Here is a 27845-nt window from a genome sequence, read left to right as displayed (position 1 = left end):
TCCTTCAAGGCCTGATGGATTTCCTGTCCTTCCAATAGGAGTTTAGAAGCAGCAGAGTACGTGCCCCCTCCCCGTGGGCGGTAGCTCCCTCCCTTTCCAGGCAGGCGAAGAAGGCCGCGGTTACCGATCCTGCTGCTGGTAGAGGGAGGAGGAAGCAACAGCAGAGAAAATGGCGGCCGTGGCTGCGACTGCGGCGGTGCCGGGTGATGGGGGCGCCGGCGAAGCCGAGCCCATTCCAGGCAGCGAGGCCGGTGCAGACCCACTCCCTGCCGGTACTCAGGCCGCCGTGGAGTCTGCGGTGCTCGACGCCAGGGAGGAGCCGGAGCCCGCTCCGGGTGGGGAGGCCGAGGAGCCGCCGCCGCCACCACCCAGGAGCCCAGCGGGGACGCGAGACCTGCCTCAGGCCCAGCCCAACCCGGACCCCGTGGGAGAGCCACCTCAGCCCTGTTCGTTCTTTGCGGGGCTCTCCGAGCTCCCCAGAGGAGAGGAGGAGGAGAAGCCGCCGCAGCCCTGCTTGCCGCTGCCGCCGCAGCCTGCAGCTGGGGGCCCCGCAGGGCCGGAGCCCGGGGAGGAGCCGCCGCGGCCGGAGGAGGAGGAGCCGGATGCCGTTACTGCCGCCGCCACCACCAGTACCGATACCCCCGTCGTTGCGAAGCAGCCCTCGGAGTTTTCGGCCACTGTGGAGCCGGCTGTGGCTGGTGGAGCAGAGGAAGAGGAGGCGCTGTTGCTGCCGGGCTCGGAGGTGCTGGTCACCCTGGATCACATCATCGAGGACGCGCTGGTGGTGTCGTTCCGGTTCGGAGAGAAGCTTTTCTCCGGGGTCCTCATGGACCTCTCCAAAAGGTGAGCCTGGCCGGGCGCGACCCACCGACCCTCTCCTACCGACCTCACCAGACCCCCCGTGTTACGAAAGTGAGCCCGTGCCAGTCCTGGCCATGCTTTCTCTGACCTAAGGGATCACTCCTCTTTTTCTTCTTCCCCCTGCCACTAAACATAGGGTGCAGCCTTGATCGCCTTTTGGATGACTGCGGTGAGGTGGTGGGGCGAGCCATGAGGTGTCGGGTTTTATTGCCTTCCCCAGAGAGCCCCAGCCGCAAGTGGCCGCGTGGTCTACTTCGGAGTCCAGCCCTCTCCTCTCTGATCCTTGCCAGCAGAGGAAAGGCCCCCATCTCCCAGCTGTGTTCTCATTTCATCTGCTCCTGTTCACTCGTTACTACTGGTCCCCCGTTTAGTTTTTCCTTTTCGTTTCACTCGAAGTGAAGAGGCATGGAAAGGAACTCTTTGACCCTGTTGGGCTGGACCAGTGCCAGAAGGCCACCACCCTTTTCAGATCTAAGTCTAAATTTTTAGCATGATTCCAACTCAGCTCTGACTTGCAGTAGCAAAAAGTTGTGCCGTACTTCTTATTTTCTGCCAGTGGTTGTATAAACTGTTCTTGGTTTTCTTTACATTATGAATAAGCAAGATGTGGTCCCAGCCTAATTTGCTTTCAACTTTTCTTGGTCTTTCTGGTAGTGATGGTATTTGACTGTGCTTTCACTTTATTGCTAACTTCACATTGTTTCTATCTTCACTTCAGAAATATCAACTTCTGTACTGAAAAAAGTTGCATGGATGATAATGCCACAGGTAAACATGTAAAGAAGCTGCTGTATGTATTGGCGTTCCACTATATGCACTCAGCATGGAAAATAATCATATGGGCTAAATCACACTTCTTCCAAACAGGAAATTTAATGCCTTTATAGGAAGAAGGATCACACAAAGCAGCCCTGTTGTATAGGTTGTACTTCAGTTCACCATCTTAGAGCAGACCTGTAAACATGTCAGCAACATGGTTTTTGGTGTGTGCTTGCATGTATGTGTGAGAGAGAAATATTTGAGATTTCCAATCATGGAGCGTGTTGATACACTCCCTACTTTATTTTTAAAAATGCAAAACATGTCATTAAAAAGCAGTATTTGTCTTTTCTATGGTATGTTGATGCAATTAATCACACTTCTAGATCCTCCCAAATCCATATTTGTATAATACCTTTTTTAGGCCAACAAGAAGATCACAGAGACCTTAAGATCTCTTAACTAAGCAAGATGTTACAAACAACTGGTGTGCGAAAAAAAACTGGGGGGGTAGGCTAGAAACTGAAGTCATTGTCTGTAAGTTCACAGTCCCAAGATGAAATGGTAGAGGAGTGGTCTACAGGCATTCAAATTAGACTCTGCAGGTCATGTGATGGTTACTGGTTGGATCTGCAGCTGCCCCTAGGGCTGCTGGGAGCAAGAAAGGGAAAAATGTTGGATCCTCCATTTTTAAGGGCCACACATCATTGGGAAAGAGAAAATAAATTTCCCCTTGTTTACAGAGAAATGGCACATTAGATGCCTGTAGAAATGGTTCCTTAGTTGTTCTCTAAGGTAAGGCCCTGGCCTTGGATGTACCTGTGAATTTATAGCAGGGGTTCTGAAAACTTTGCCCCACACAGGCTTGTTTTTCAATTCTTAATAATCAAAGGGTGAGCATTTCAGCCTTGCAGTGCTGAATCTTATGCATTCTTTGCATTCATTTGTTAGCATAAACTGAGTACTTCCAGGCAGTTTTCTTATATTCAAAAGGACCATGCTCATGCTTTTAAATGATAAATGTGCCTGCAGGGCATCAGGACCAGAACATTTTTAAGATTTTAGAAAGACGCAAATTAAGTCAGGTTGGAGGAAGAAAATTATATTGTTGAATTACAACTCTGTTAGATATCACAACTGTTGATAACTTGCAGTGACGTGATGGCATGGGCAGCTAAAGCTGCAATAGACTTTTCCAAGCAATAGTGTGCACTTGCCTGTGACATCTGCCATTTTTGCATTTGCACACTATTGCTGTTATGACATACTGTTTAAGTACATGCTGTCCCTTGGCACTTCTTTTTGAAGCAGGAAAAATGAACCAAATGTTAGGACATGACCTCTCAAATATATTCAGACTTATTATTTTTGTTGTTATTATTTTGCATGCCAATGGATGGGTAATTCTTAGTACTGCTGTGAAGGCTAAATTTAGGTATGAATTGATTGGTTAGACTGTTGAACTGAGACTTAGGGAATCCAGGTTCTGGTTCCTCCTCAGCCACGAAGCATGGGTGACTTTGGGCCAGATCTACCTCACAGGGTTGTTGTTATTGTGAGGATAAAATGGAATGGAAGAAAATGTCAGCTGTCCTGGGTTCCTTGCAAGAAGAAGAAAGGCAGGATCTAAATGTAATGCAATAAGAATTTTGTGTGCTTCATTGCTGAACAGTAACTTGATCTAAATGTAGCTCTGTCTTTTACAGCATGTTGGCCTCTACCTTCAGTGGAATGCAACATCCAGTGTTATGCAAGCAGGTTTTCCCTTCCTTCACATCTGCTATGGAGGCTCCCCAACCCTCTGGAGCACATTTGAAGGGGAGGGGGAGGGTGTGGGCCAGAATCCTTTCTGCCAGTGAACAATCACTTCATATACAATCAATTAATTCTACTATGTGTGGCTTGCTCTGCTTGATAAATGTCATGAAACATTTAGTGGCTGCTTATACAGAGTATCAGGTATATTTGAATATTTTAATGGATTTTACAGATTTTTAGCTGCCGGTTACCAAGCTAGCATGCTGTAAAGCATACCTGTTTTTGTTGTCTTATTTAGAAACAAAGAATTATATAGTTGCTGTTTGTGTCTAATTCACAATTTGCTGTGGTGCATGCTGAGCAGGTACTATATACTTTTTTGAATATTTGCCCTCTTTATTCTTGGTTGCTGCATGACTTCCTAAGTCAGACACTTGGTTAATCATGGGTTAACCTAACTATGAGTTGTAGGTTAACAGAGTTGCTTAGCTCACAATTAACCTGTAGTATCCAACTTCAGAAGTCATGTAGCAGTTCTCAGTCACCCCAGATGAGGGTTGACTATTCAGTGTGGTTGTGGCAAACCGTGGGTTAATTAACTCATGATTTGTTATCATTACATGTAAACCACTATTAGTGTTGTGTTTGATTGATGGCGGCTGTCCAGGATAATTTACAGCATGATGATTGCTCGTATGCTAATTGTGAGATACCTGGAAGGTGTACCTAAGGCTGCCAGTCTGTACAGTTTGTCAGCATGGTGTAATGAATCCTCTTTCCACTGGCACACATTTCCAGTAGTTTACAGGGTGACTTAGTTTTTTTTTCTTTTGCTGTACAAAGTTTGCCATGTACTCCCATGGATCATGCAATTTCATGTGCTCCACAATGAGTTTGGCACGTGGTTCTTGCTTATAAATAGACAGCTTTTTTCCAGTATACTACAATATAGGTGTTCACTCTCCATGACTAGGCTGAAGGGGCCATCTTCTAAGATGTAATTTCTTTTAAACTGTTTAAAGGGATGAGGTCAAGTGTCTTATGTTACATTCTCTTTTGCAGGTATGAAATCCAGATACACAGGAAGAGTCAAGTAGGGTTGGAAAATAAAGTTACATCCGTGTTCTAAGCTTAGCTGGAAAAAGTAAAACCCATAAAGTCAAAGGGAGATTAAACCAGCAAGTTCTTTCTCATTCATTGTATATCAAGCATGTTGTATACAAGGCAGTCTTAATATTGTAATGTGGTGTTGTCTTTTCTAGCACAGTTTTTTTCTGTGTAATCTTTTAACAAAGGGTAGAACAGTTTGCTTCTGCATTCTCCCTGAAGTTGCATAAATATACAACTTGAAGTGCCTGCAGAGTGGGAGACACAATGCAGAGCTATCTAAGCCATCTCATCTCTATTTTGTTGTAGCAGACAGCAAGCTGATGTAGCATATTCCATAGAAGAATAGTCCCTGGTACATTTGCTACATAAGATTTGCTTTTTCTGCCCATTCTCGAAATGATTCTCCAAGTAAAATATCTCTATAACTTAGAATTGCAGTGAAATACATTAACTTGGCATATAAGTCAATGCCATTCTGGTGAAGGTTGTAATAAAAATCAGGTATGTTCACGGTACATTGTCCAATAAAGCCAAGGTTGTGTTTTTTATTCGGCAGCCCAGGGCACTTCTCATAAAAAATTTGTTTGCCCATCATCTAGAGTTTTACTGCTTTTATGAGTTTTAAATCAGAAAACTCTGAATGGCAGCTCAAAGCCATGTTAACAAGTCAAGAACATGATTCCTGCCTTCGTTTTTTAAGTTATTGAGTACATGTAAAATGAAGAAAGTTGGAGTTGTTCTTCCCTTGGTTAGAATACTGCAGAAATTGTTCCCCATCAAAAGGGCACTTAAAGCTGTCATATGTGGGATAATCTTACTCTTGATCATATTTTCGCCTACATATGACAGCTTTATCAGGTAAACTCTGCAGCATGAAGAGCAATTCTCTCTCTCACATATGATGACTCTATGTACACTTTCAGTGGGGAACAATCTGTACTTTTCTAACCAGCCAAAAGTTTATGTGGCTACGAAATAGATGTGCAGATAGCTACTTAAATGCCTATCGGAATGTTGTTTCTAAGATAATAGCTCATCCAGTTCTTAATGTCTTATATAACACTCTTTCTGTAATTGTAGGCAATAGCAAACAGATTCTGCAAGTTTTTAAGAAGGCATAACTGTCCCTGTCTGGCTTTGACAATGGACAGATATCTTGGATTCAGCTCTCTCTGACACACATTGAAAATTCTTCAGGTTTTCAAGTTTGCACTTCATGATACTTTTGCTAATAATTTTCTGGCTGGGTTAACTGCGTATCTGAGTGCTGGTAATGCTGACACTTAATATACTTAATTTTGTCATAGAGTTGATCTGATTAACATATTATGGGTGCTGCATATTGATGCATTGGCATGATTCCACATTGTCTTCCTAAACTGATATCTTTTTGGCAGCCCTTAATTTGTACCATTCTTCTCACCTTTTTCTTTCCTTCATGTGCTTTAAACTCCTACTTATCAGGTGTTTATAGCTTTAATTCAGGAGTGGATAATTGGTTTAGGGTGGAGGTGGCAGTTTATACCTCAGTGCTCTGGGCCATATAACTTTGGTGGCTGTGTCCCAGATACCATGTGGTCCTTCTGACTTTCAACCTGGAAGCCATTTACCTTTTGTGTGGGCTTCCTCCACCATATGCAGTGACGCTAACCCACCTGAAGCATTCATTGAACGATCCACCTAGCCACCCACCCATCGTTGGGAATAAGAGGTGGGCAAAACTGAGCTGGATTTGTTCCCTTCACTCCAAGAATCAATGGTGAGTGAGCCAGTTTGACATTGCTTCACTTGGGCTTCCCCCAGCCAAGAATAAAACTCATAGTGGTACCTCGGCTCACAGACGCCTCAGTTCACGACCAAATTGGGTTGTGAACAGAAAGTTCTGAAAAATTTTGCCTCAGGTCACAAACTCCCCATCGCCCATCTCTCCCCTCAAGCATGCCTGCGATGGTGCCCATCTCCCCCCCCCCCGAGCGCGCCCGTGATCGCACCCATCTCCAACCCCCAAGTGCGCCCGCAATCGCACACATGTATGGTCGCAATCGTGGTTGTGTTGTGGGGGGAGATGGCTGCAACCTCCGTTGTTCTTTGTCACTTTGCTTCAGATTTTTGTGATTAAAAAGTTACAGAACGGATTAACCTTATTTACATTGAGCCTTATGGGGAAATTTGACTTGGGTCATGACCAACTTGGGTAATGACCAGAGTCCTGGAATGGATTACAGTATTTTTCCATCTATAAGATGTCCCCATGTATAGGATGCCCCCCGCTTTTCCTGCCCATCTCCAGCGAGCAAGCTGCTGCCACGTGCCCCCACATGCCACTTTGGCGCCCCCCCCCACGCCATTCTCCCCCACCAGCGCGCCCATGGCCCTCTGTGTATAAGACACACCTTCATTTTTAAGTAAATGTTTTTAAGAAAAAGCATCTTACACACGGGAAAGGACGGTAAGTTCTTGAGCCAAGGTATTACTGTATATAGATTTGCATCTTCAGTTCTTTTTGGTAGGCAAAATATTTTCAGATTACATTTTCCTCTTGTATTTCAACTACAGTATTCTCTAAATCCTTTCTAAAACATATCTTTAGCAGTTAGACATGCACTGTTGCTTGGAAAGAACTGAAATCAAGGGATCAGAAAAGGATTAGTAGTTGTCAGATATAGGCCCATGGTTTCATAGGAAGTTTAAGAACTGGGTCAAAACGGAACCCAAGTTTCTGTCTTTACTGGTGATTTATTAGGAATTGTCAGTCTAACTAATGTATTACAAATGTGCTTATCACAGCAGGTCATCAATGAAGGATATCTCACAGGCTATGTGTTAGCTCTTGTAGTAGTCTGTAGGCACAGCGATAGCACTGGAATAATGCATTTGCCTCATCCTTCATTTGGATTGTTAGAAATTCAGTTTCTAACCACAAGTTTAGAGCAGATATTCCTGCTGAGGAGAAAGAAATTGTCGCATCAAATTTTGCTGACATGTGCAAGTACGTTAGTTTGAATAAAGATGGGGCATGGGTTTGTAGTTTCTACCCATCTCTGCTTTTCAAATTTCTTTAGCTTTAGTAATGCTGCAGTAGCATTTTGCTTAGGAGCATTTTGTGATGAGATCAGATGGGTCATCTATATACATCTAGCTAAAGGTCTGTGTACGCTTATTACTAAGATAGCTTTAGGGAGAAAGACCAGCAGTGAAAAATACAAAAGGATAAGAGAGAAGATACAAAAACTTGATCAATAAAGACTGCTTAGAATATAGTGACATAAATGTAGCGATTCCCTTTGCCCCAACTTGTTTTCATTTGTAAATGTAAATGCGCCTCCTTTCAGTGCTGTCCTCCCCTAGTTGAGTTGTGGCAGATAGCGCGCTCTCGCTGCCTCCCTCAACTTTCCCACTAGAAGCCCTTTTTGTCTGACAGCTTTTGCAGTGTGGAAGAAAGAATGCCATTACTTTCTGCTGTGTGGTGATTGGAGCATTGGACAGTGGACCTAAAGATCCCCACTCAGCAACAAAAACCACTGTGTGATTTTAGTCCAGGCACACACGCTCAGCCTAACCTACCCCACTGGGCAGTTGTGAGGATAAGATGGGGTTATGTAAGCTGCCTTGGGTTCCTCAAGAAGTGGAAGATGATGTGATCTAAATGAAATACTGTAATTCTAACAATACTAAAAAGGCAGGATATAAATAAAATGGAGTAATAAAGATAGTAATATGAAAGTGATGCTGAATAAGCCAACCTATCCATCTCACTCTCCTTGCTTGAAACAGGCAAAAAGATATGTGGATGATCAGGCAAGAATGGAGAGTAAATCCAATTGCCAGCTGATTATTAGGTGGATAGGAAAATAAATCAGAGTGGGAGAAAGCCCCAGATATTTTAACCTATCCTTATAGGGAAGGATATTTCCTTTGGTCATGTTTATAGCCCCATTTCTGAATTGTATATTTGGGTACATCTGAAGCAAGTCCACTATTTTGAAATTCAGGGTGCGCATGTTGCATATTTTTATCAGAAGGCCATGGAAGTTCACTGTACTGTAGAGCACCAAATAATGAGCTGCTTTATAAAAAGTATGAGGCAGCCATGAAGATGTTTGATCGCAATTAGATACAGTTCAGAACTTCTGTGAATACAGCCAATCAGCAGTATGTACTGTGAGCAAAAGGTGCAAAGTGATGTTCCAATAGTACCTGTTACCCCACTCTGTTTTCGCCAAGTATATAACATTTCTTATAGTATCTTATATTGAAAGATGCCCCATGTGAAATTCAAATGACTTACACTGAAGTGGTCCTTGCAAGCTGTAAAATGCCTTCCATATTCCCTCTCAGTACCGAAGAGCAGCCTCTGCTGCTGGACAGAAGTCAAAAAGGTGTTTGTGCCCAAAGTGAGGTTTCGTATCCCCTTAACAGCAGAAATAAAACTGGAGGATTTCCAGTGCACCACCAAGTGAATGTATGACTTGCATATAACATCTTGAATAAGCAGTCTGGGCTAGTGGGGCATATGTTGCTACTATATATACAAGACCTGACTGGGGCTTGCTCTGTCATGCAAACCTGGTGAGCCTGGGTTATATGAGATTTAAAAAAACCTTGTATAACCCAAGTATAGGCCATGGGTTAAGTGAGGGTTTATTTAAACTCTTATAGAGCCCATACATGCTAGTTTTTCATGACACTGCAACATCCAAGTGGCTGTTGTGGCTTGACATGGGTTAACTAAAGAATGAACCATGAGATGTTGTGCAGACCAGATCTATAGCTGCAAAACAAGTGATAATGTGCTGTTAAGGGCTTCTTTTGTATCTTTAGATTTTGATACTTGTGTGTTTGATGCATACAGATTTGCAGAACTGTGGTGTATTTTTGCAGCCAAATATGACTCTAAAGATGGAAGATGCCCCATGTGAAATTCAGATGACTTTCACTTAAGTGGTCCTTAAGCTAGAAGGGTAGGACTAGTCAATTTGGTCACCAGACCTGATGCAACCTGTAAAATACCTTCCTCACACACACTCAGCATGGAAGAGCAGCCACTGCTGCTAGATAGAAGTAAAAATGGTATTTGTACCCAAAGTGAGACTTAGGCTCCCCTTAACAGCAGAAGTAACACTTGAGGATTTCTATCAAGGCAGGTCAAGTTACTACAGCCAGAGGAGAAAAGGTACCTCTTTTTCTCACTGGGAATTATGGGAAATGCTTTTGAACCAGTTGAAAACTTCTTGTTGTAGAAACATACTGAGTAAATTCTTTTTAAATAGGCACAGAAATAAATATTGCAAACCTCTCAGCCTGACTTATCTCACAGGAGGATTGTTGTGAGGATAAAAAGAGCTTGGGTTCCTCACAAAAGAAAAAAGGCAGGTTATAAATGGCAGTGTAAGATGAAATGCAATAGAAATAGTAAATTGTTGCCCTTGAGAGTTCATAGGGGCACCTAAACATTAGAATTAGCGGTGTTTTGTGGAGTCAGTCTTGTTGGGATGCAGCATGAAATTCTGTCAGAAAAAAATGAGCTAGAATTGTGGACTCAGTTCAGGAGAACATGCTGCCATAACATGGGATTTACTAGGAACAGGTTTAGCTTCTTAATGGTGTGATCTTTACTTTTTCATATATAAACTTAATTGTTACTTCTGGAAGAGAAACATGCATTGCTTCTTCAGTGGTCTCTGTCTTAAACTGTTGTGTCTTTTTACTGTGATGTTGACCTGACATGTAATGTTTGAGTAGTATCTTAAGTCCAGGTGTTCCTTGTGAGACTGTTCTGTGTATTTGTGTAGGCCTAATCACAGGGAGACCATGAAGCAAAAATGTCAATCTTGAGTTCCTTCAAAGCTAGACTTCAAATACAAATGCAATGTAGTGTTTGTGAGATGCCTCCTTATCTGGAGTGCATATGTGTAGAAACCCACCCTGTCTTAGATTTTTGGCATGGATAAGTTAGCATAATCCCAGTGGTGGCCATCCTGATTAACTTGCAGCATTAATATGCCTCTGTTCCTGAATATGTGCCTTTAAAGATATTTGGTTCTTTCATTTTGACTCTGCAGAAATGACCACTTATATTGTGCACCTGGGCCGTGATTGAATTTCTTTCTTTATCTTGGTATAATTTTATTTAGAAAGTAAATAGACTATTTCATTTTTATATAGCTTTTTTTGAAACACCCAGAACTAGATTAAATATTTTTGTATACTGGACTAATCTATACAGGTGCTGAACCTAGCTATTCTGATGCTGGTTAAAATGTTTAGGTCAGCATTTTTAAAAGCCTTTATGTATTAAGGCTTGTCTTTCTTGCATCAGGATAGATCATATTGAGAAAGGATGGGTGTTCCTTTAGTCTGTACAAAGGGGAAAAGGTCAAACCTTTACAAAGATAAAAGCAAAAGTTGTGGAAGATGAAGACATAAGTTGTGGTGGCACAGCAAAAAAAAGGTTTAAAAAAAGACCTTACATGTAGAAAACATTGTAGGTTTTGAGCAGACCTATTTACTGCTTACATGTGATCGCAGTCATGCAGGGATGACGGGCGTGATCACAGCCTTGCTGGGGAGCGGGAGAGATGGCCACGCTCGGGGTGGGGGGGGGGTGGCTGCAATCTTTGTTCTTTGTCACTGCTTCAGATTTTTCTGATTAAAGAAAGTAGTTACAGAACAGATTAGCCTCATTTACATTGAACCTTATGGGGAAATTTGACTTGGCTCCCAACCAGTTTGGGTCACGACTAGAGTCCTGGAACGGATTAAGTTCGTGAGCCAAGGTACCATTGTATTCACTTAATCCTAGGCTATTTCATTTGCAAACCAATTTGAGCAGAAATTAAATAAAGCTGATTGAATTTCCCATTTGTAATACTTTATAATGTAGTGATTTCAGTTTTAAAGACTTGCTGTAGGGATGAAAAAAAGCAAGATTGCTTATTTTCATGTTATTTTGAAAACAGTATGCAAAATACCCCCACCTGTTTTGGTGAGGAAAGAAGACTAATGTAATAGTCAAGGCTTGTCAGCCTCAACATGGATCAGTATTTTCCAGAAAAATCATGCATTTCCCTGCTCTCTTTCCCCTCTTGACAGCGGAAACATGAAGTTGAACCTATCTCAAGGGTATCTTGTGATTTAAATTTGGACAACTGTCCAGTGAAGTGGATGTTATTGGGAAGGAGGAGTGAATTCTTCATATATACTGTTTCTCACATAGAAGTGGTAACATAGTTTTTCTTATGTACTTATATAAGATAGTGGAATGTTTTGGTGGGCATGGGTAGAGAATAATGAGGATAATGGAGGTGGTGAATCAGAGCATAGTCATCCACAGGTTCTGAAGGAAATAAAGTATCAGACATTAAATCAGAAGATTGATTACAAAAGGACAGTGAATATGCACTGACTTTCAAAGAAAGACATTGGTTACCTTGAGTTCCTTTGAGTTTATAGTTCCATCTGTGGGACTGTATAAAAGAATGCAGAAGATTGAAATATGTAATCACTGGTTATCAGATCCCTGCCTTAGTCTCATGCTTCTAATATATGGTGGAATGCCCTCCACATTTGTAGGTGTTGGGGTCACAGGCCCCCCACGAAAGTGGAAAAACTGCAAATATTTCTAGCCCCTCCCCCTCACAAAACCGTAACACTCAATACTGTTGACCGTATGTACACTGGATTGCTTCTTCCTCTCAGATCATATTCTCTTCATTTATTACATTCTTATGTTATTCCCCACCCTCCCTTTCATTCTCTTTGCACCAAGGAAATGCTGGAGATACTCCCCTCTCTGGATAGATGGGGCAAGAAGGCATGCTTTAGAAGCCCCCCTCCCCTTCTGCTGCTGCTGCTGCTGTTTTTCTGCAATAGGCCACAAAACTTTTTAAAAAGGTCCATTTAATTGATGATGGCAAATATGCAGATAATCTAATCCATGAAAGTTAAACCCGTGGAAGTTGAGGTTCAACTGCATAGAAGTTGTAGGTAACATCCCACCTGTTTGAGTGCTTTCTTACATCAAGTCTCAGCTATGCTGCAGGGTATAAGGCTAGCTTGGTACATCATAGAGGAGGCTTCTCACTTCATGCTATAAGGTTCTTTCATGTGTTAGCACTGCAGCACCGTAGACATAACTACACGCAAGCCTTTCTGGTGTGCATTAGACATCTTATATGCAATAGATCCATGAACAGCTTGTGCAGTTAAGGGTTTGCAGATCTTTTCTGTCAAATTCACTCAGTTTAAACTTGATAAACTAAATGTCCTGCTTCTCTGTCCAGTCCTGGCTCTAGCAATATGCTGTCTTTGCCAAAGATAGCAATGCCCGTTAAGCAAATTTATTGTGGGTTAACAAAACTGCCTTTGGTGATGTGGTCTATGTCCAACCTACAAGAAGGTTATATCTCTATGGATTTGAGCAGAGATAAGGGGGCCATGCATTTTGACTGGTCTTGCACTATTTGTGGTCAACTAGCATGCCAGAGGGCCTGCAGGAAGAGTAGCCTTCCCCTTCACGCCAGACTTGCAGACACTCAGATGCAGCAACAGAGATCCTCACATCTTAGAGACAGAATACCAAGAGCCTGATCCTTGCTCTGTGCATACCAGATGGGTATGATCTGTGTTTTTACCTGGCATAGTTAGATTCCTTGTGTTGTCTGTAGGGCAGGTTTGTCTTGCATCATTCTGGAACTGGAAAACCGGTTAATAGAGTTTCATGATTCAGCTCTGGCCCATATAGTTATGGTTCTGTAACTTCCTCTAGCAGCAAGCATATTGGATCCCACAGATCATTAGCCCCCAAGAGCACTGGTTTTCCAAATAAATAAATAAATCCAGAAAAACATGAAAAAAATGAGTAATGGTGGACAACTTTTTCTGAGAGGTAGCATATCCATCTCTGCCATTCTGCATTGCACCCTCAATTGATATGGCAACAATGCAAGGCATTGGGCCTAGTAAATATCTTCTTTCACCAGAGGATCCCCAGAAGGTTTTGTAATAACACACAGGTTCTGCTGCAGGGATGTCAACGTGGAAGGAGTTCCCTCAAGGCGGAAAGTGTTTAAATTACTGCTCTAGGGGAGATGCAGAAAGTGCTTAAGCACTGAAAAGGAAAGAAGCAGTTGGTTTTTGCTTTGTGCGTTTTGCTTATCCTTGATATTCTGGTCTAGCCTGGCTTTGGTGTGTTTCAAAATAACAAGCTTGACTTCATGAACTCTGAATATTAGCTAATAATGCTATCTAGAAATATCATCTTAAAGGCTGTGAAAAGATGTATTTAGTAGACTCTCAGTTAACTCTGCATATGTTTCTCTTGTTAAGGTTTGGACCTCATGGAATCCCCGTGACCATATTTCCCAAAAGGGAGTATAAGGATAAACCTGAAGCAATGCAGCTCCAAAGCAAATCATTCCAAGATGAGACCCAGGTGAAGTGTGAAGCCAATGGTGTTGTCACAGACTCTTCTCCCATCCAGCCATCAGAACCTAACCTGGCAAAAAGCCTATGGACTTCCAAACCACCTCCCCTTTTCCATGAGGGAGCACCATATCCTCCTCCTTTGTTTATCAGGGACACATATAACCAGTCAATACCTCAGCCTCCGCCTCGGAAGATTAAACGGCCCAAGCGGAAAATGTACAGGGAGGAACCCACTTCTATTATGAATGCTATCAAACTACGACCAAGACAGGTCTTGTGTGACAAATGTAAGAACAGTATTGTTGCAGAAAAAAAAGAAATCAAGAAGGGCAGCAATGCAAGTGATTCCTCAAGGTATGAGGATAGTAGAAAACGAAGGAATGAGAGCATAACTACTGTGAATAAAAAAATTAAAACTGATCATAAAGTTGATGGGAAAAGCCAAAATGAAAGCCAGAAAAAGAATTCTGTGGTCAAAGTTGCAACTATTGCCAGCAGAAGCAGAGTAGTCAAAGTTCCCACTCAAGCAAATACATCAAAAACACAGTTAAATACGAAAAAGGTTCTCCAGAGCAAAAACATGGATCATGCAAAAGCTCGGGAAGTTTTGAAAATAGCCAAAGAGAAGGCACAAAAGAAACAGAGTGCAACCTCTACTTCCAAAAATGCACATTCAAAGGTCCACTTCACACGGCGTCTTCAGAACACCAGCTCAGGTTCCCTGCCTCCACGATTGCGCCTAAAGCCACAAAGGTACCGAAATGAAGAAAACGACTCCTCTCTCAAGACAGGGCTTGAGAAATTGCAGAGTGGCAAGATGGCAGCTAAGCCCCAGTCTCGCTGCTCCTCTACCCGCTCAGCAGGTGAGGCCCCTTCAGAAAATCAGAGCCCCTCAGAAGGTCCTGAAGAGGCCAGCAGTGAGGTTCAGGACACAAATGAAGTGCATGTTCCTGTTGATCAGGATGAACAGCAGACACTGAGCAAGAGAGGCAGCAAAAGCAATATAACAGTTTACATGACCCTTAATAAAAAGAAATCTGACTCTTCCAGTGCATCAGTGTGTAGTAGTGATAGCACAGATGACTTGAAGTCTACCAACTCTGAGTGTAGCACTACTGAAAGCTTTGATTTTCCTCCAGGCAGCATGCATGCACCTTCTTCCTCCTCCTCGGCCTCTTCAAAGGAAGAGAAAAAGCTCAGTAATTCCTTGAAAATGAAAGTCTTTTCAAAAAATGTCTCTAAATGTGTCACACCAGATGGCAGGACCATATGTGTAGGAGACATTGTTTGGGCCAAGATCTATGGCTTCCCCTGGTGGCCAGCCCGTATTCTTACTATAACTGTGAGCAGGAAAGATAACGGCCTTTTAGTCCGGCAGGAAGCGCGTATTTCATGGTTTGGGTCCCCAACAACATCTTTCCTTGCTCTTTCACAGCTGTCCCCTTTTTTAGAAAACTTTCAGTCGCGATTTAATAAGAAGAGAAAAGGTCTTTACCGCAAGGCCATTACAGAAGCAGCTAAGGCTGCTAAGCAGCTAACTCCTGAAGTTCGGGCCCTGCTGACACAGTTTGAAACATGAACATGAAAAGTAAGGTAGGCAAGAAATGTGGAGGCTCCTTGAAATACATAGTCTAGTTAAAACACCATGAAGGACTTGGCCAATTAAACACAAAATTGCACTCAGTTGGCTGCTTTTTTATACTGAAATTTCCATTTGTAGCATTGTCTTGACTGAAAGGTATACTTAACAAATTGTACATGCAATCAAATTAACCTAAAGAGAGAGCTCAGTATTTTTCAAGAGGACTTACTTTTTTTTGGTAAAAGTTAAAATTCCTCTGACCACCCCATGCACAGGAGCCATAACCTCAGCTGAAGAGCAGTTTATTTGCAGGGAATTTTTACTAGTTTCTACCCACTATATATACCATTTCAATGTGTGGAAAGGGATGGGGAGGGGCAGTTATTACAAGAGATGGAAGTTGTTGACATGAACTGGATAGTCCACCTGAAATGCAGATGCCTAGGTCCTGGCCAAGCCTTGAATGTTGTTTTGGTTTTTACCCCAGACTAATCCTAATAGTGTGAGTGGGCCCAAAGAGTTCAGCCTATGCCTAAAAACACTTTCATTCCCACTGGCCACTTTAAAACTTTTTAGAAACCAATTTAATTTGAACTCTGTTAGAAATGTTTAATCATTAGTAAATGGGTCTTGGTGGTCACTTCTTTCCGAACACTGTTATGCTATGCACGTAGGAATAGAAGTATGAACTTCAGGTTTTGGCAAGTTAGGAGGAAGCCAGTTGCTCAGAGACAGGTCTGGATAGTCCCTCCATATTTGGGATCAAGGGCTGTAAATGCTGCATTAGGTGTGAATCATAACTTTCTATGGGATGGTGGGGGGGTACTCTTAGGACAATTGTCTTGGAGGGTTTAGTTTGAGAGATTTTGTGTTGTGTAAATAATTAGTCAGATTTTTTTTCCTGACTACTTGTTCTTAAATTCTTAGGCTACGTCCTAGTAAATTACACTTTGTGAACTGTCAGATGTGTAATTGTTGCATTTGGATGTACCGAACTGCATATTTTTTTTAAAATATTTCCATTTAAGGTATCTGTTTGCAGGTCAGAAAATATGGCAAATGTAATTGTGTAATGCTCTGAAATGTACAAAAAAACTGTAAATAAAATTGACTAAATCTAATTATTTGTGTGTGTTTCTCAAAAAGCTTTGAAAAGATCAGGAAACGAGGCTATTTTCTGTTTACACATATAGGAGATACTTTAAAAGAAACAATTCTCTCTCAGCACCATCCAAACTAGGTTCATTAACTACATAAGATACTATTTGGTGTTCAAAAGCTAAAGTTCTAGTTTTTGAGAAATCAGTTAAATCTGTTTCCCCTAAGAAAATGGTTTTCTTTGTTCTGTCAAAATATATCCAGTAAGATAACTATTTTCCACCATTTGATGGTTCTTAATCCTTTTGCCTAAATCCTGTTAGATCTTTCACATGTCTCATGCTCTGCACTGGGATTTTTAATGCCGTTGACTCACTTAAATACTTCCTAATGGGCTCAGTTTGTGACTCCACACCATTGTGAAAACTGCCTAATTTATTCCTAAGAAATTCACATCACAGTTTTATGAGTAGGCTTTTAATTTTTTTTTAAAAAGGAAAGACTTGAAGCTAAACTAAACTCAAATTGTGTATCTCAAATGCACAGTCCAAGCATTTAATGACCAAAGGCCCTGTTGTGACAGTTTGATGCTAAGGTATGTTTTCATAATATTCCAACATTAAACTTGATCAAAAAACACTTTAAGCATTAACCTGATCCTGTGTACGTAGTTTCAAAATCTGTTTCAATTAGTTTCTCACCTTTGCTAAAGAACTCCTTGCAATAATGCTAGGTGAGCATACATTTTCGATTTTTAGAAAAACTTGCATTTAGTCAATGCTTTTTGACATTAGAGAACACACAAAATTAATAGCGTTCAATTAATCCTGTTTCGCTCCTGTTCTGTGTATTCTTTCCTGCAAACAGAAACAAATACCGTATTTAACTAAATGAGCAAAAATGTAGTCTATCGTTTCTTTTCATGCAGACTGCTCAGAATTTTTAAAAAATGGACAATGTAGCAAGACGGCTGTTAGCGTTTACTGCAAATCTTAAAATGCAGCTTAGTTCAGGGCTATTATGCACTTTATGAAATCATTAGGTGTACCTGGGTGTGCTTGCTGATTTCATAATGCTTTAACCAGTCCTTGGCGGGAAAGTGTGGTCAAAACTTAAGGGTAATATTTGATTATGCAAGTCGTCTGTGATCTTACCACATCACAGCCTTTCCAGTCTACTGTTGGGCAGATGTTTTGGACTTCAATTCCCAATTAGCCCCAGCTACCTTGGCCAATGGATGGATGTACTGGGGACTGTAGATCCCAACACATCAGGAAGGCACCAGATTAGAGACAGCTGCCATATTGAATAGAGGCAGCTTTGCACATTTGGAGTACTTCTCTGGGTATAACAGATTTCTGAGGACTTGGTAAGAACTGACAATAGTCTTGTCTTTAAAATTACTATGTTTACAACTCCACGGAACGATTACATTTCTAATGGTTGCAATTTGGCAGGCCTTACATGACTTAATGCTAAGCAGAAAATTTTAATTCTGTGAGCAAAGTCCAATGTTGTGAAAGCAGAAGTAGGCTTATACAATAGGATTTTCTCCACACACTCAAATTTGCTCTGGAGGGTCCCAACTTTCTGGAGCAGATTTTGAGGGTGAACGGGAGGGGCTGCAGGAGGGATTAAAAATAGCCCCCTGCTCTGTTGTTAAAACAGTTCTGTCTGCAAGAAAAATAGAATGGCACCTTCATTTTTTTCTCAGTGATTTGCACTCAATTTGGTATCCTTTTGAAAATGCTCTGTTACTTTGTTATCTGCTCAAATCCTAGGGATCTTTAGTGACATTTTGATGCTACCAGCAAAGGACTCTTCTAACTGGTTTAATTTTAGAAACCAGAGACATCATACAGTAAATATCAGTCCAATTTGCTGTATGTCATCAAATGGACTACTGTGGTTTATTTTGATTCCTGTTCTCAGAGATGAAGGCAAAATCAGCTGTTCAAGAAAGGGTACCAGTCTACAGGGCTTGACTTCAAGAGTCCGGCTGCTGACCTTCCTCCATCTGCAGTGTAATTGTGCCCCTCCCCAGAATAATCAGTTTAGAATTGTAGGACCCTTCAGGGAATGGTCTTGGGAGCTGCAGAGGAGAATGCGATAGAAAGTGATGACACACGCACTCCGTGAACAGCCAGGATCTTTGTATTCAAGCTGTTGAATTTTAGCCAAAATAACTAAATTATTCAATTAAAAAGCTGTTTTAAAACAAGGATCCATTGTATTTCAACAGCTCTTTAAATATTATGTTTAATTATCTGGTTAATTTTACTCTAACCCTTGCTTTAAATAGATATCACATGGATACATATTTTAGCATTGCTCAGATCTAGCATAATTTGCATCAGACTGAATGTAGTCAGCCTAAAAAAATCAACCAATTTTGGAATTCAGAACAAATGTTAGAATGTGTGTGCTCTTTTGTATTATAGCCACAGTAAGTTAACCATAGAAAAATTCAAACAAGAATGATCAAGTATATTTATTTTAACATCCTTTTAGTATGTGTTAATCTCTCTAGGCAGGTCCTCCCACAGCTTAGTATTGGGCCAAAGGCACACTTAAGAAAGGTCAAGTGACAGCCAGCGAGCAAGCAAGAAGCAGCTTAAATGATACATTTACTAAGGTTAAAATGAGAACTCGCAGCTATTTCTACGCTCAGTGAGAGGGATGACAAAAGTAGTAAACAGTAGGCTCCAAATGCAGGTGAATAGTCACTAGAATAAAATAGGCCTGTACAGCTGGAAAGCAGTTAGCTGACACAAAGAAAAACAGTGAACTAATGGGACTGCTGCAGCTGCTAGAGAGGAATCTCTGTATTCAGGCCCCACTGATGGCTTGGTATTAGTTCGTAATGAGTGGGCAGTGCTGGATTTGAAGTCCAATTGGAACATACAACAGATTTGTCTTAGTGGTGGCTGATTTAGGCTATTTAAACTTACTGAATAAAGAATACCAAGTAGCTTTGGTGGGAGGGAGATAAAACCAAGTCTGAATTTGCATTATGAGAGCATAGAAACCTCAGTCGGTGAAGTGAATGAGCCGTGAAACTGAATAGTGGGAGACTCAAGGCAGATAAAAGGAAAGACTTCTTCAAAAACATGACTCCACTTGGACATCTTGAAAAGGGAATCAACAAATTTATTGAGGCTAAGGCTATATATGACCTCAGCATCAAGGGAAATATGCCTCCATGGCAGTTGCCAGGGAGCTATGTGAGAGAAGACACTATTGCGTGCATATTCAGCTTTAGGGCTTCCCATAACTATTTGGTCATGGTGGGAACAAAATACAGGTCTAGATAGGCTTTCTGTCTGACCTGGTACAGCCTTTCACACATCCTGAGAGTCAGATGCCTGCAGGCTTGTTTCTCAGTGGCTGGGCTCTCTTGAGGGACAGCTTCCTCCAGGGGGATCCAAGTGCATCCTCATGCTCTCCCCGTTGTACCTGGATGACTGAGAGTGACCTTGGTGTAGGGAGGCTGATTCTTACTCGCCGTCCTTGTTGCGCGGCACCCAGGCCCTCACAGGCAGATGGCGTGGTGGCGCGCTTCATCCCTCGGGTCCCTGTAGTATGCATGTGCCCCACTTACACACCCATTCTTAGTTAACAGCTGGTGATCTGTGTTCTGAACTATTATGTGATTGGCAAGCAAATTCCAATGAAGTGTGTTAGTGTTCACATGCTACATATACTGTAACAGGGCATATAAGAATTCAGATTTATGGTTGCAACCCTTAATTCACTTTTAAAATGTTGTTCTGGTGAAATCTTTACAAAATTGTAAAACAGGCACTTGATGGTCTGATGCAAGTTGTGCAGATGCTGAGCATGTTACATGAGACAAAAACAAGATGGATCCTTGTGTCTCCAAAGGCTATTCAGATAGCCTTCAAATCCAGCAATAATGTGGGGATTCCCCACACCCATATGAAAAATGTAGCTAGAGCCCAAGCCCCAGACGTTTCATCCTATGATGTTACAAGTACCCTTACACATGCCCTGGTTATGCAGAGCTTCAGCATCGTGTTGTGCCTGTTCAGAAATGTTCTGGCTTGTAGGTTGAAGTGTCCTTCCGGAAGGTAGGATGCCCCTCTCATAGTCCCAAGTGTCTATGGAATGCATTTATAGTATGTTCTTCATAAAAATGGTATCAAACCTAGACTAATCCTGTTTTAGGAATCTTTTTCCCCTCTCTTAATGGTCAGCTAGATATTGTGGGTTGGATACAGGTTTAATTGAATTTTAGAGCAGGCCCATTGAAATCCACTGGATGGAAGTTAGTTGCAACTAACTGATAGTCATACTTAATAGTAGACCGATTGTAACTAAGTCTGGATCCAACTACCTTATGTGTCAGATTATGAAAAGCAACCATTTAAAGTTCACTCCTTGCAAGTTGTAACTCAAACCCAAACAACTTTTTTCTCATGTTGTTCTTGGTTTTGAAATTCCTCAGTATATCATGAGACCTGAATGTTCTGTTTTTCTGTTTGTATGTCATTTGTACAGCTGGGACAGAGTACTGTGGAAAGAAATTGTAATGTTGTGTGAATTCTTACCTTTCTAAAAGAAACCATTTAGTATGTGAGAGCACAGCCTTATGCTTGCTTTGAGCATAAAACACTTTTTGATGTAATTAGTGGCTTCTTTGCCATGTGGCATGGACGGTTACTGCTCCACAGAAACAAACCCAGCCCAGCTCACACTGCCCTGAGCCTGCAGGAGTTGTTCACTTACTGAAAAATTACTCAGTTTGGCAGTAGTTACAGCTAAGTCTCATTAAAAGCAGTGCAATATGAATTAATACCACTAACTCGTCAGATAGATTTCACCGAGACTTATCTGTGCCGTATTAAAATTGATGAAGCACTGCTATGGCATCTTCCATAAAGGCCAAAGTAGACTGTTTGTAGGAGAGCTATGATATGCATGTACAAGGAAGGAGTGCTGCTGCGGAGGGGATTTAACACTTCCCTTTGTGACATTTCCCCTACTTAAATTGCATTCCCACCCAGCTGCTGTCAGCTGGCCTGGACCTGGCAGCCAACAGCACTTTCCATAGAGGACTAACTCCCTCGGCCCTGAGCTACATCCACACACACAACCGAGTGCCTTTAAGCAAAAAGGAAAAAAAAAAAAGATGGCTGAAGCTCTAATCCCAGATCCTGGTATCTTATCAAGTCTGGCCACAGCTGATTTAATTAAAGGAGCAGAGCCCAGCCAACAAGACTCTTGAGAGGCTTTTACCAAGCTTTTACCAAGAGGGGTGTTTTCCTGCTGAACATTCATTTTTAACACTCATGTGACTGTATCGGATTGTGAACAAGAGAACCCAAAGTGTGGAAGGTAATAGCTGGGCTTTTGTTTGTTGCAAAGATTCATTGGCAGTATAATAAATAACCATCTTGGGCTTCAATCCCATGAGTACTTTCTTGGAGTAAACCGTACTGAATACATTAGGTCTTATTTCTATCCAGAAATAAGGCCCAGTGAATTGCAGCCTAAAAGATATGCAGAGTTTTCCATCTGAGTGCTTATGTCATATATAAGCTGCTGTGAACAAACAAACTTCAGCTGCTTTTGCCTTCTCTACCCATTTTGAGAGCTAGGAGTGTAGTAGGTGGTAGATTACGTATACTTTGGGAGAACCCAATCTGTCAAGTAGACTTTCTTTAAATCAGTCAAAATACTGATTAACTTCTCAAGATGGATGATTATCAAAAGTATAGACTATACCATACAGGATTATTATTAATCTTTAAATAAGACTATACTCTCGTATTCACGAATCAAACCAAAGACAGATGACCTCAGAACATACTCGACTTACAGAGGCCAAAAGGTAGGCGTTAAAAATTAAGGAAGGATCAGATGCCCTCTTCCAGTCTAGAATTCTCTGTTAATTTTTTTTATCAGGAATTAAGATTGGTGTGCCAGTAGTGGGTTGGCCTGTTGTCCAGTTCCAGGTAACCAGTGCTAGCTATTTGCTTGGCAAGAGTGGCAAAACATTCCTTGCAACTTTTACCAAGCACACGCTGGCATCTATCAGTTCCAGTGGCCCAAAAGTGCAGAAGTAGCACTTGGGAGCAGCTGGCAGTGGCTCTCCTCATTCCCCTGCAGACTATGAGCTGTTTTGGTCTCTGGGGCTTTTTTGCCCCGCCTAATCCCATCCCTGGAAATTGCAAAAGCTGGCTGTCAAGCTGACTTGTGATCCTTCTTTTGAGAGCTACAGACAGGTCAAGGTGCCCCAGTGGCACCTTGAAAAGACTGCCCAAGATTGCCAAATGTTTATTTGAATCTCTCCCCATTTATGCAAATGTTTTTATGACCAGCAGTTGTACAGCTATGAATGTCTGAACTTGTGCAGGTGCAGGAATGGGGAGCCTTGGGTGGACAAAGTGCTGGGGGTTCCTGCCAGAGCAGGAAGTGAGAATTAGTGGAATTTGGGGAGCACACTCCACAAGCTGAAGTGCCTGTCATCCAACGTACCTCTTAGATACAGCTTACTGAGTTTGGCTGTACCGTCAGTACTCCCCTCAGTGTTGCCAATGCCTTGCCTCCTCTGCAGGTATTTATTTTCTAGGTAGAAGTGTGCAGTTCTGTCTTGTATTAAAAGCTTGCTCTTCCTCATAGATTAGTAGAAGAGACTGAGAAAATATTGCTTCTCCTTTTAAGCTACCTTTCCCTCTTTGTGTTTTTTCCAGGATTTTCTGTCACATCTGTTCCTTGTAGCAAATTATTACAAAGCACTGTATTTCTTATTTAGAGATGGGGTTCACAAGATCTTTGCAGCTTGTTGTAGCATTATTTAAGCTACAGTGAGATGCAGTGCCCATGGCTGATATCCTAAATAGTCAAGCCACAACCACAGCTTGTTGTGTAATACAACCTCATGGACCATGGGTTATAAAAGTTTTTTTAAAACTCTCATAAAACCCTAGGCCTTTGGATTCAGAGGATACAACAAACCACAAAAACAACTTGAATATTGGTTGAACAACTTCCAACGACTACCGACTCACTCTATCCATAATATGTTTATTGTCAGACATGGTCACTATTCACAGTGAACTCCAGCATGTTAGTGAGACAGACTATTACAGAAGCCGTATCCCTTGTACATGCTTGATAATTAATTTCAAAAAATGTTTTCAACCAATTTAACTGGAACTGATGTCACACTAACTACTGTGTAACTTCTCAGATCCCAGCAGATCTCTTTTTAAAGACTGGTGTGATGTCAGCCACATTCCAATTCTTTGGTGCACCACAATGTCACATGAACTTAGGAACATGTTTCAGGTTTTTTTTAGAAGATCAGCAATTTCATATTTGGGTTAAGAATATTAGAATGCAACAGGTGATTTGTTTAATTTCATTTGTCAACACGAAACTTTCATTATAGACTTTCATTCCTTACCACTAGTATTTGTCTTCAGGCCCTCTTCCTGAAAGTGTTAGTTAGGCAGTTTCTGCCCTGCACCTTCTGCAGTGAACACAAACACAAAGAATTCTTTTAGCTACTCAGTGTCTGTTTATCCTCTTTTCATACCCTTTAAACTCCCCTGTTGTCCCATGGCAGTGGTGGCGAACCTATGGCACACGTGCCGCAATGGGCACGCAGAGCCCTCTCTGTCAGCACATGAGCCAAGTTGCTCCAGCATCGCCCCAGCAGCTGAACATCAGATAACAGCGCACATAAGGGCCATGTGCATGCTCGGAATGGAGTAGCAGCACCAGGCTATGACGTCATGTGCTGCAACTCATTAGCCACGACTCGTCTGAGCTTTCGCATGGCCGGTCAGTGCGCTGCCAAGGTTATATATGTATTTGCTTGGACTGGCTGTAAGTTGTTTTTTCTAAACTAAAACCTCAGTTTTCAGGTTTTATTGCAGTGTTGGCACTTTGCAATAAGTGGGTTTTGGGTTGCAGTTTGGACACTCAGTCTCTAAAAGGTTTGCCATCACTGTCCTATAGTATAACTGCCTTCCTAACTGTTTTTCTTTTTTCCAGATGTATTTAAAACATTTTTCTTATTATTGGCCTTAGTATTTAGTAGAATGCACCACAAGTTTCCTTGTTCCCCAACCTGCATTTGTACATTTCCTTTTCTGAAGGAAATCTAATTTAGTCTAATATTTTCCTTGACACTTCTTGTTAATCATGCTGGTGACTGATTTGGATTTTGTGCATACAGTCCAACAGTATACATTCCAGTCAAGCTTCAATTATTGTGGTTTTCAGGAGCCCCAAATCATTTGGAAATATTTGACCCTTTTATTTCCTCTTTCAGCTTCTATTTTACCATGCTCTCTTATTTCTTCTCCTTTTTGAAAAACAAGTTTCTACTTTTGAAGTCTAATAAAGTCTTCCTTGGCAATTTCACACACATAGAGGAGGTGGGGTGTTGGCACATGTATCCAGTTAACACATTATATGAAAATTCAGAGAACTATGGGTTAAATACCTATTTAAATCATACTGAAATCAGACGTGTCTTAATTACATCCTTTCAACTTATTGCAGTAATTAGCCTTACAGAGATGAGAGCTGGTGTAGCATTGAGCTAAGAGATCAAGCTAAGAATCAGAAGGCCTGAGTTTAAATGCTACTTCTGCCATAAACTAATCATGTGGTCTTGCACCAAGCAGTCATCTTCATCTGCACCGTACAAATAATACTGACCAAGCTTGCAGAGCAGGGTTCTTGGATGACATTTAAAAGTATGACAATGGGCTTTTGAGTGTGCTCTGTTAAATATTGGGTTTGTGTGAGCATAGTAAAACTTCTTCCCCAGCTACTTTATCAGACAAATAAACTTGTGTCTTCTGAGAAATATCAACTGTTCTGAAGTTCTTATAAGACTATATAGAAATCTAGAAATAGGCATTGATCAGTAACTTGTACCTCTTTTTCTCTCCTTTCCAGCTCAGAGACATTAAATCACCTGCTGTATTTATGGAACCTTCCAACACTGGCATAAAGTGGGTCAGCTAACCAGAAGTGACATACGTCTGAAATTTCACTTCCTCTGAGATCTAGATCATGGTGTACACTGGGAGAGAAACCTTTTTTCAGAAACTCCCCCCTTTTCCAAGACACCTATCTTTATTGTACATTTTACTTTGGAATTTGAAGTTAGAAATATTTTGTAAACTTTTTTTGCAATAAATAAGGCATGAGCCAAGGAGCCTGTTCAAATTGAACATGCAAGGAACCACTTGAATTATTAGTATGAAGAATCACAAAGTGTACTCTTACTCTTCAAATGTGATAGTCTGAATAGGCCCCAGCGATGGAGTCAAGATACCTGGAAAGTTGGCTGTAAACTTCTGAACATTTACTTTTGTTCTTAGCGTGTTATATTTTACATCTTAACAAATTTTAGTCTTTAGTGCAGGTGTTAGCAGAGCTGTAACCTTTGACTCGAAGCATGTCCAGATTCAACTGTGGTGACAAGTACTGCCAGGCCTGGCTTGAGACCAAGATTTTGATAGAGACGGCGGCGATCGCAAACTCTAACTCGAGTGGTTATGGCAAAGATGATCCTTCGTGGAGATTGTTTCTTTGATGGCCAGCGTTGAGGGTAATTTTTTTATAAATGGCATGGTAACTGTTATCCAAAGTCATGACATTTCCTTCCTAGCACAGTAATATATTGCACTTCAAGTTAGTCATGACTCAGTCGTAACTAACCTATTCCACTGGGGCAATATTTAGCTAGATGGGGTATTAGCATTTCCAATGTTAGTTTACAATGATGAAACAACCCCCATAAATTTCATTTTTTTTCCTTCAGTGGGACTTATTTAACTTCAATATGGTTCCACATTTCAATGAAAGAGACCTAATTTTTGCAAAATTGCACCTACTATCAAAAGGAGTTACTTGTTCAGTATTTTTCTTATTCTGCTCCTTTTCAAGGTATGCACACCTTTTAACTTGCATTGAACTTTCTTAACAGTAGTGTAAGATTCACCAGGAGCTTGACAGGGTGAGATCAAAACAAATGCACAATCTGAAGACTGATACAAATATACATGGAAACGTAAGGATGCTTTTTGTTCAGAGATGTATCGGTCTTAAGACAACCATGGCCCAGTTAATAGAAAATAACTCTTTTCCAAAGTTACGCATACCAGCAAATATGGACTGAAGTGTTAGTTTCTTCACTTCCATGCATGTTGTTGCAATCATATGTTTTCCCTTTGACTTTATTTGGCAAAGGATTTATATTTTTAAATAGCATTCTAAACATTGGAAAGATGTATGAAGAATAGTCCAATATAATTATATATTAAAGATTTAGTAATTTTCCATGAAAACATTAAAATGTATTTATGAAACAGACCACAGCACCTATTTCAGAAAGTTACCTACATGATAATGATTAGTAGGGTCAACTGTGCTGCTTCTCTCAAAAGACTGCAGGTGACTTTTAAAGGGTTTTGAAGTACTCTACTTGCAATTCTAAAAGGAAATTATGTAGATGTTCTCTTCAGTTTATCATTCAATAGGATTACTAAATTTGGGGAGGTTAAAAAAATACCAGTGAGCCAGCGTAGTGTTATTTTCCTCTAGAAACAAAACGCTGCTTTATTGCATCTTTTTTTTTTTTTTTTCATTTTGATGTGTCCGCTGGAGGAGGTGCATATACCATGGCACAAAGTAATAGTTTCTACTCAGGAAAATGGCTGTTGGGCTGTACAAACAAGTATACATATCTGGAGTGATAATGGGTAGGGCCAACAGTGCCTGCATAGATGACATCCTACTTGAGGTCTGTGCTCTTGTTCCTTCTCCTTCAAGAGCACCAGCACTACCCATTTCAGATCTGTAACACAGTAGGATGTTGGAGAGTTGCATGATTCTACCTTATGGGTGAAATGGAGGGTACATGTGAAAAATATACAGGATGGCTAGTTTATACTTGCTCACGGGGAATTGAGAAATTACAACCGCCTTGTTTTACACTTTGAAATATTGTCAGGGAAATTTTAGTGGTAGATGTATTGCTTTTCACCTTTTTGCTTCAGTTGCTTAATATTTAAGCTTTGCTCCATGCTCCCTTCTACATCTGTATACAGTGTCACTATGCCTCCTTCATTTAGTTGACTTGAATAAGGAAAAAATTCAACTTTTACAGTGTGCTTGAAATTAAATGTTCAAGAATGTTGTGTACCATCTATACAAATAAAGCCTTGTTTTTTCTCTGCACTTTTAAACAAGTTATACCAAA

The 27845-nt window shown here is 41.1% G+C and overlaps 1 protein-coding gene across 7 annotated transcripts; it reads left to right on the top strand.

Moving 5' to 3' along the window:
* PWWP2A (PWWP domain containing 2A) lies at positions 1 to 27845 on the top strand. 7 transcript variants are annotated; one of them, XR_006416934.1, is made up of 4 exons: positions 784 to 843; positions 1580 to 1629; positions 13816 to 21952; positions 25535 to 27845. XR_006416934.1 is itself a non-coding variant. In XM_044453554.1 (3 exons), exons 1-2 carry the CDS (start codon positions 170 to 172, stop codon positions 15491 to 15493), a joined length of 2352 nt encoding a protein of 783 aa, XP_044309489.1. In that variant the 5' UTR covers positions 1 to 169; the 3' UTR covers positions 15494 to 15507; positions 25535 to 27845. The 7 variants fall into 7 exon arrangements, 2 of the variants coding, with proteins under 2 accessions (XP_044309489.1, XP_044309491.1); XR_006416933.1 differs by lacking the exons at positions 784 to 843; positions 1580 to 1629 and adding exons at positions 11225 to 11709; positions 12257 to 12474; XM_044453554.1 differs by lacking the exon at positions 1580 to 1629 and having other exon boundaries at positions 1 to 843; positions 13816 to 15507.

This window comes from Varanus komodoensis, unplaced genomic scaffold, assembly GCF_004798865.1.
Source record: "Varanus komodoensis strain SLA01 unplaced genomic scaffold, ASM479886v1 scaffold7_1, whole genome shotgun sequence".
Taxonomy (NCBI): Eukaryota; Metazoa; Chordata; class Lepidosauria; order Squamata; family Varanidae; genus Varanus; species Varanus komodoensis.
Note: the sequence above shows the minus strand (reverse complement) of the source record. Positions and strands in the feature narration are given on the sequence as shown.

What these genes read in the sequence shown, in the direction of transcription:
- PWWP2A (XM_044453554.1), top strand. Translation starts at nt 170, where the DNA reads ATGGCGGCCGTGGCTGCGACTGCGGCGGTGCCGGGTGATGGGGGCGCC. An exon ending in CTCATGGACCTCTCCAAAAG is followed by an intron (nt 844 to 13,815) that starts GTGAGCCTGGCC and finishes TCTCTTGTTAAG; the next exon opens with GTTTGGACCTCATGGAATCC.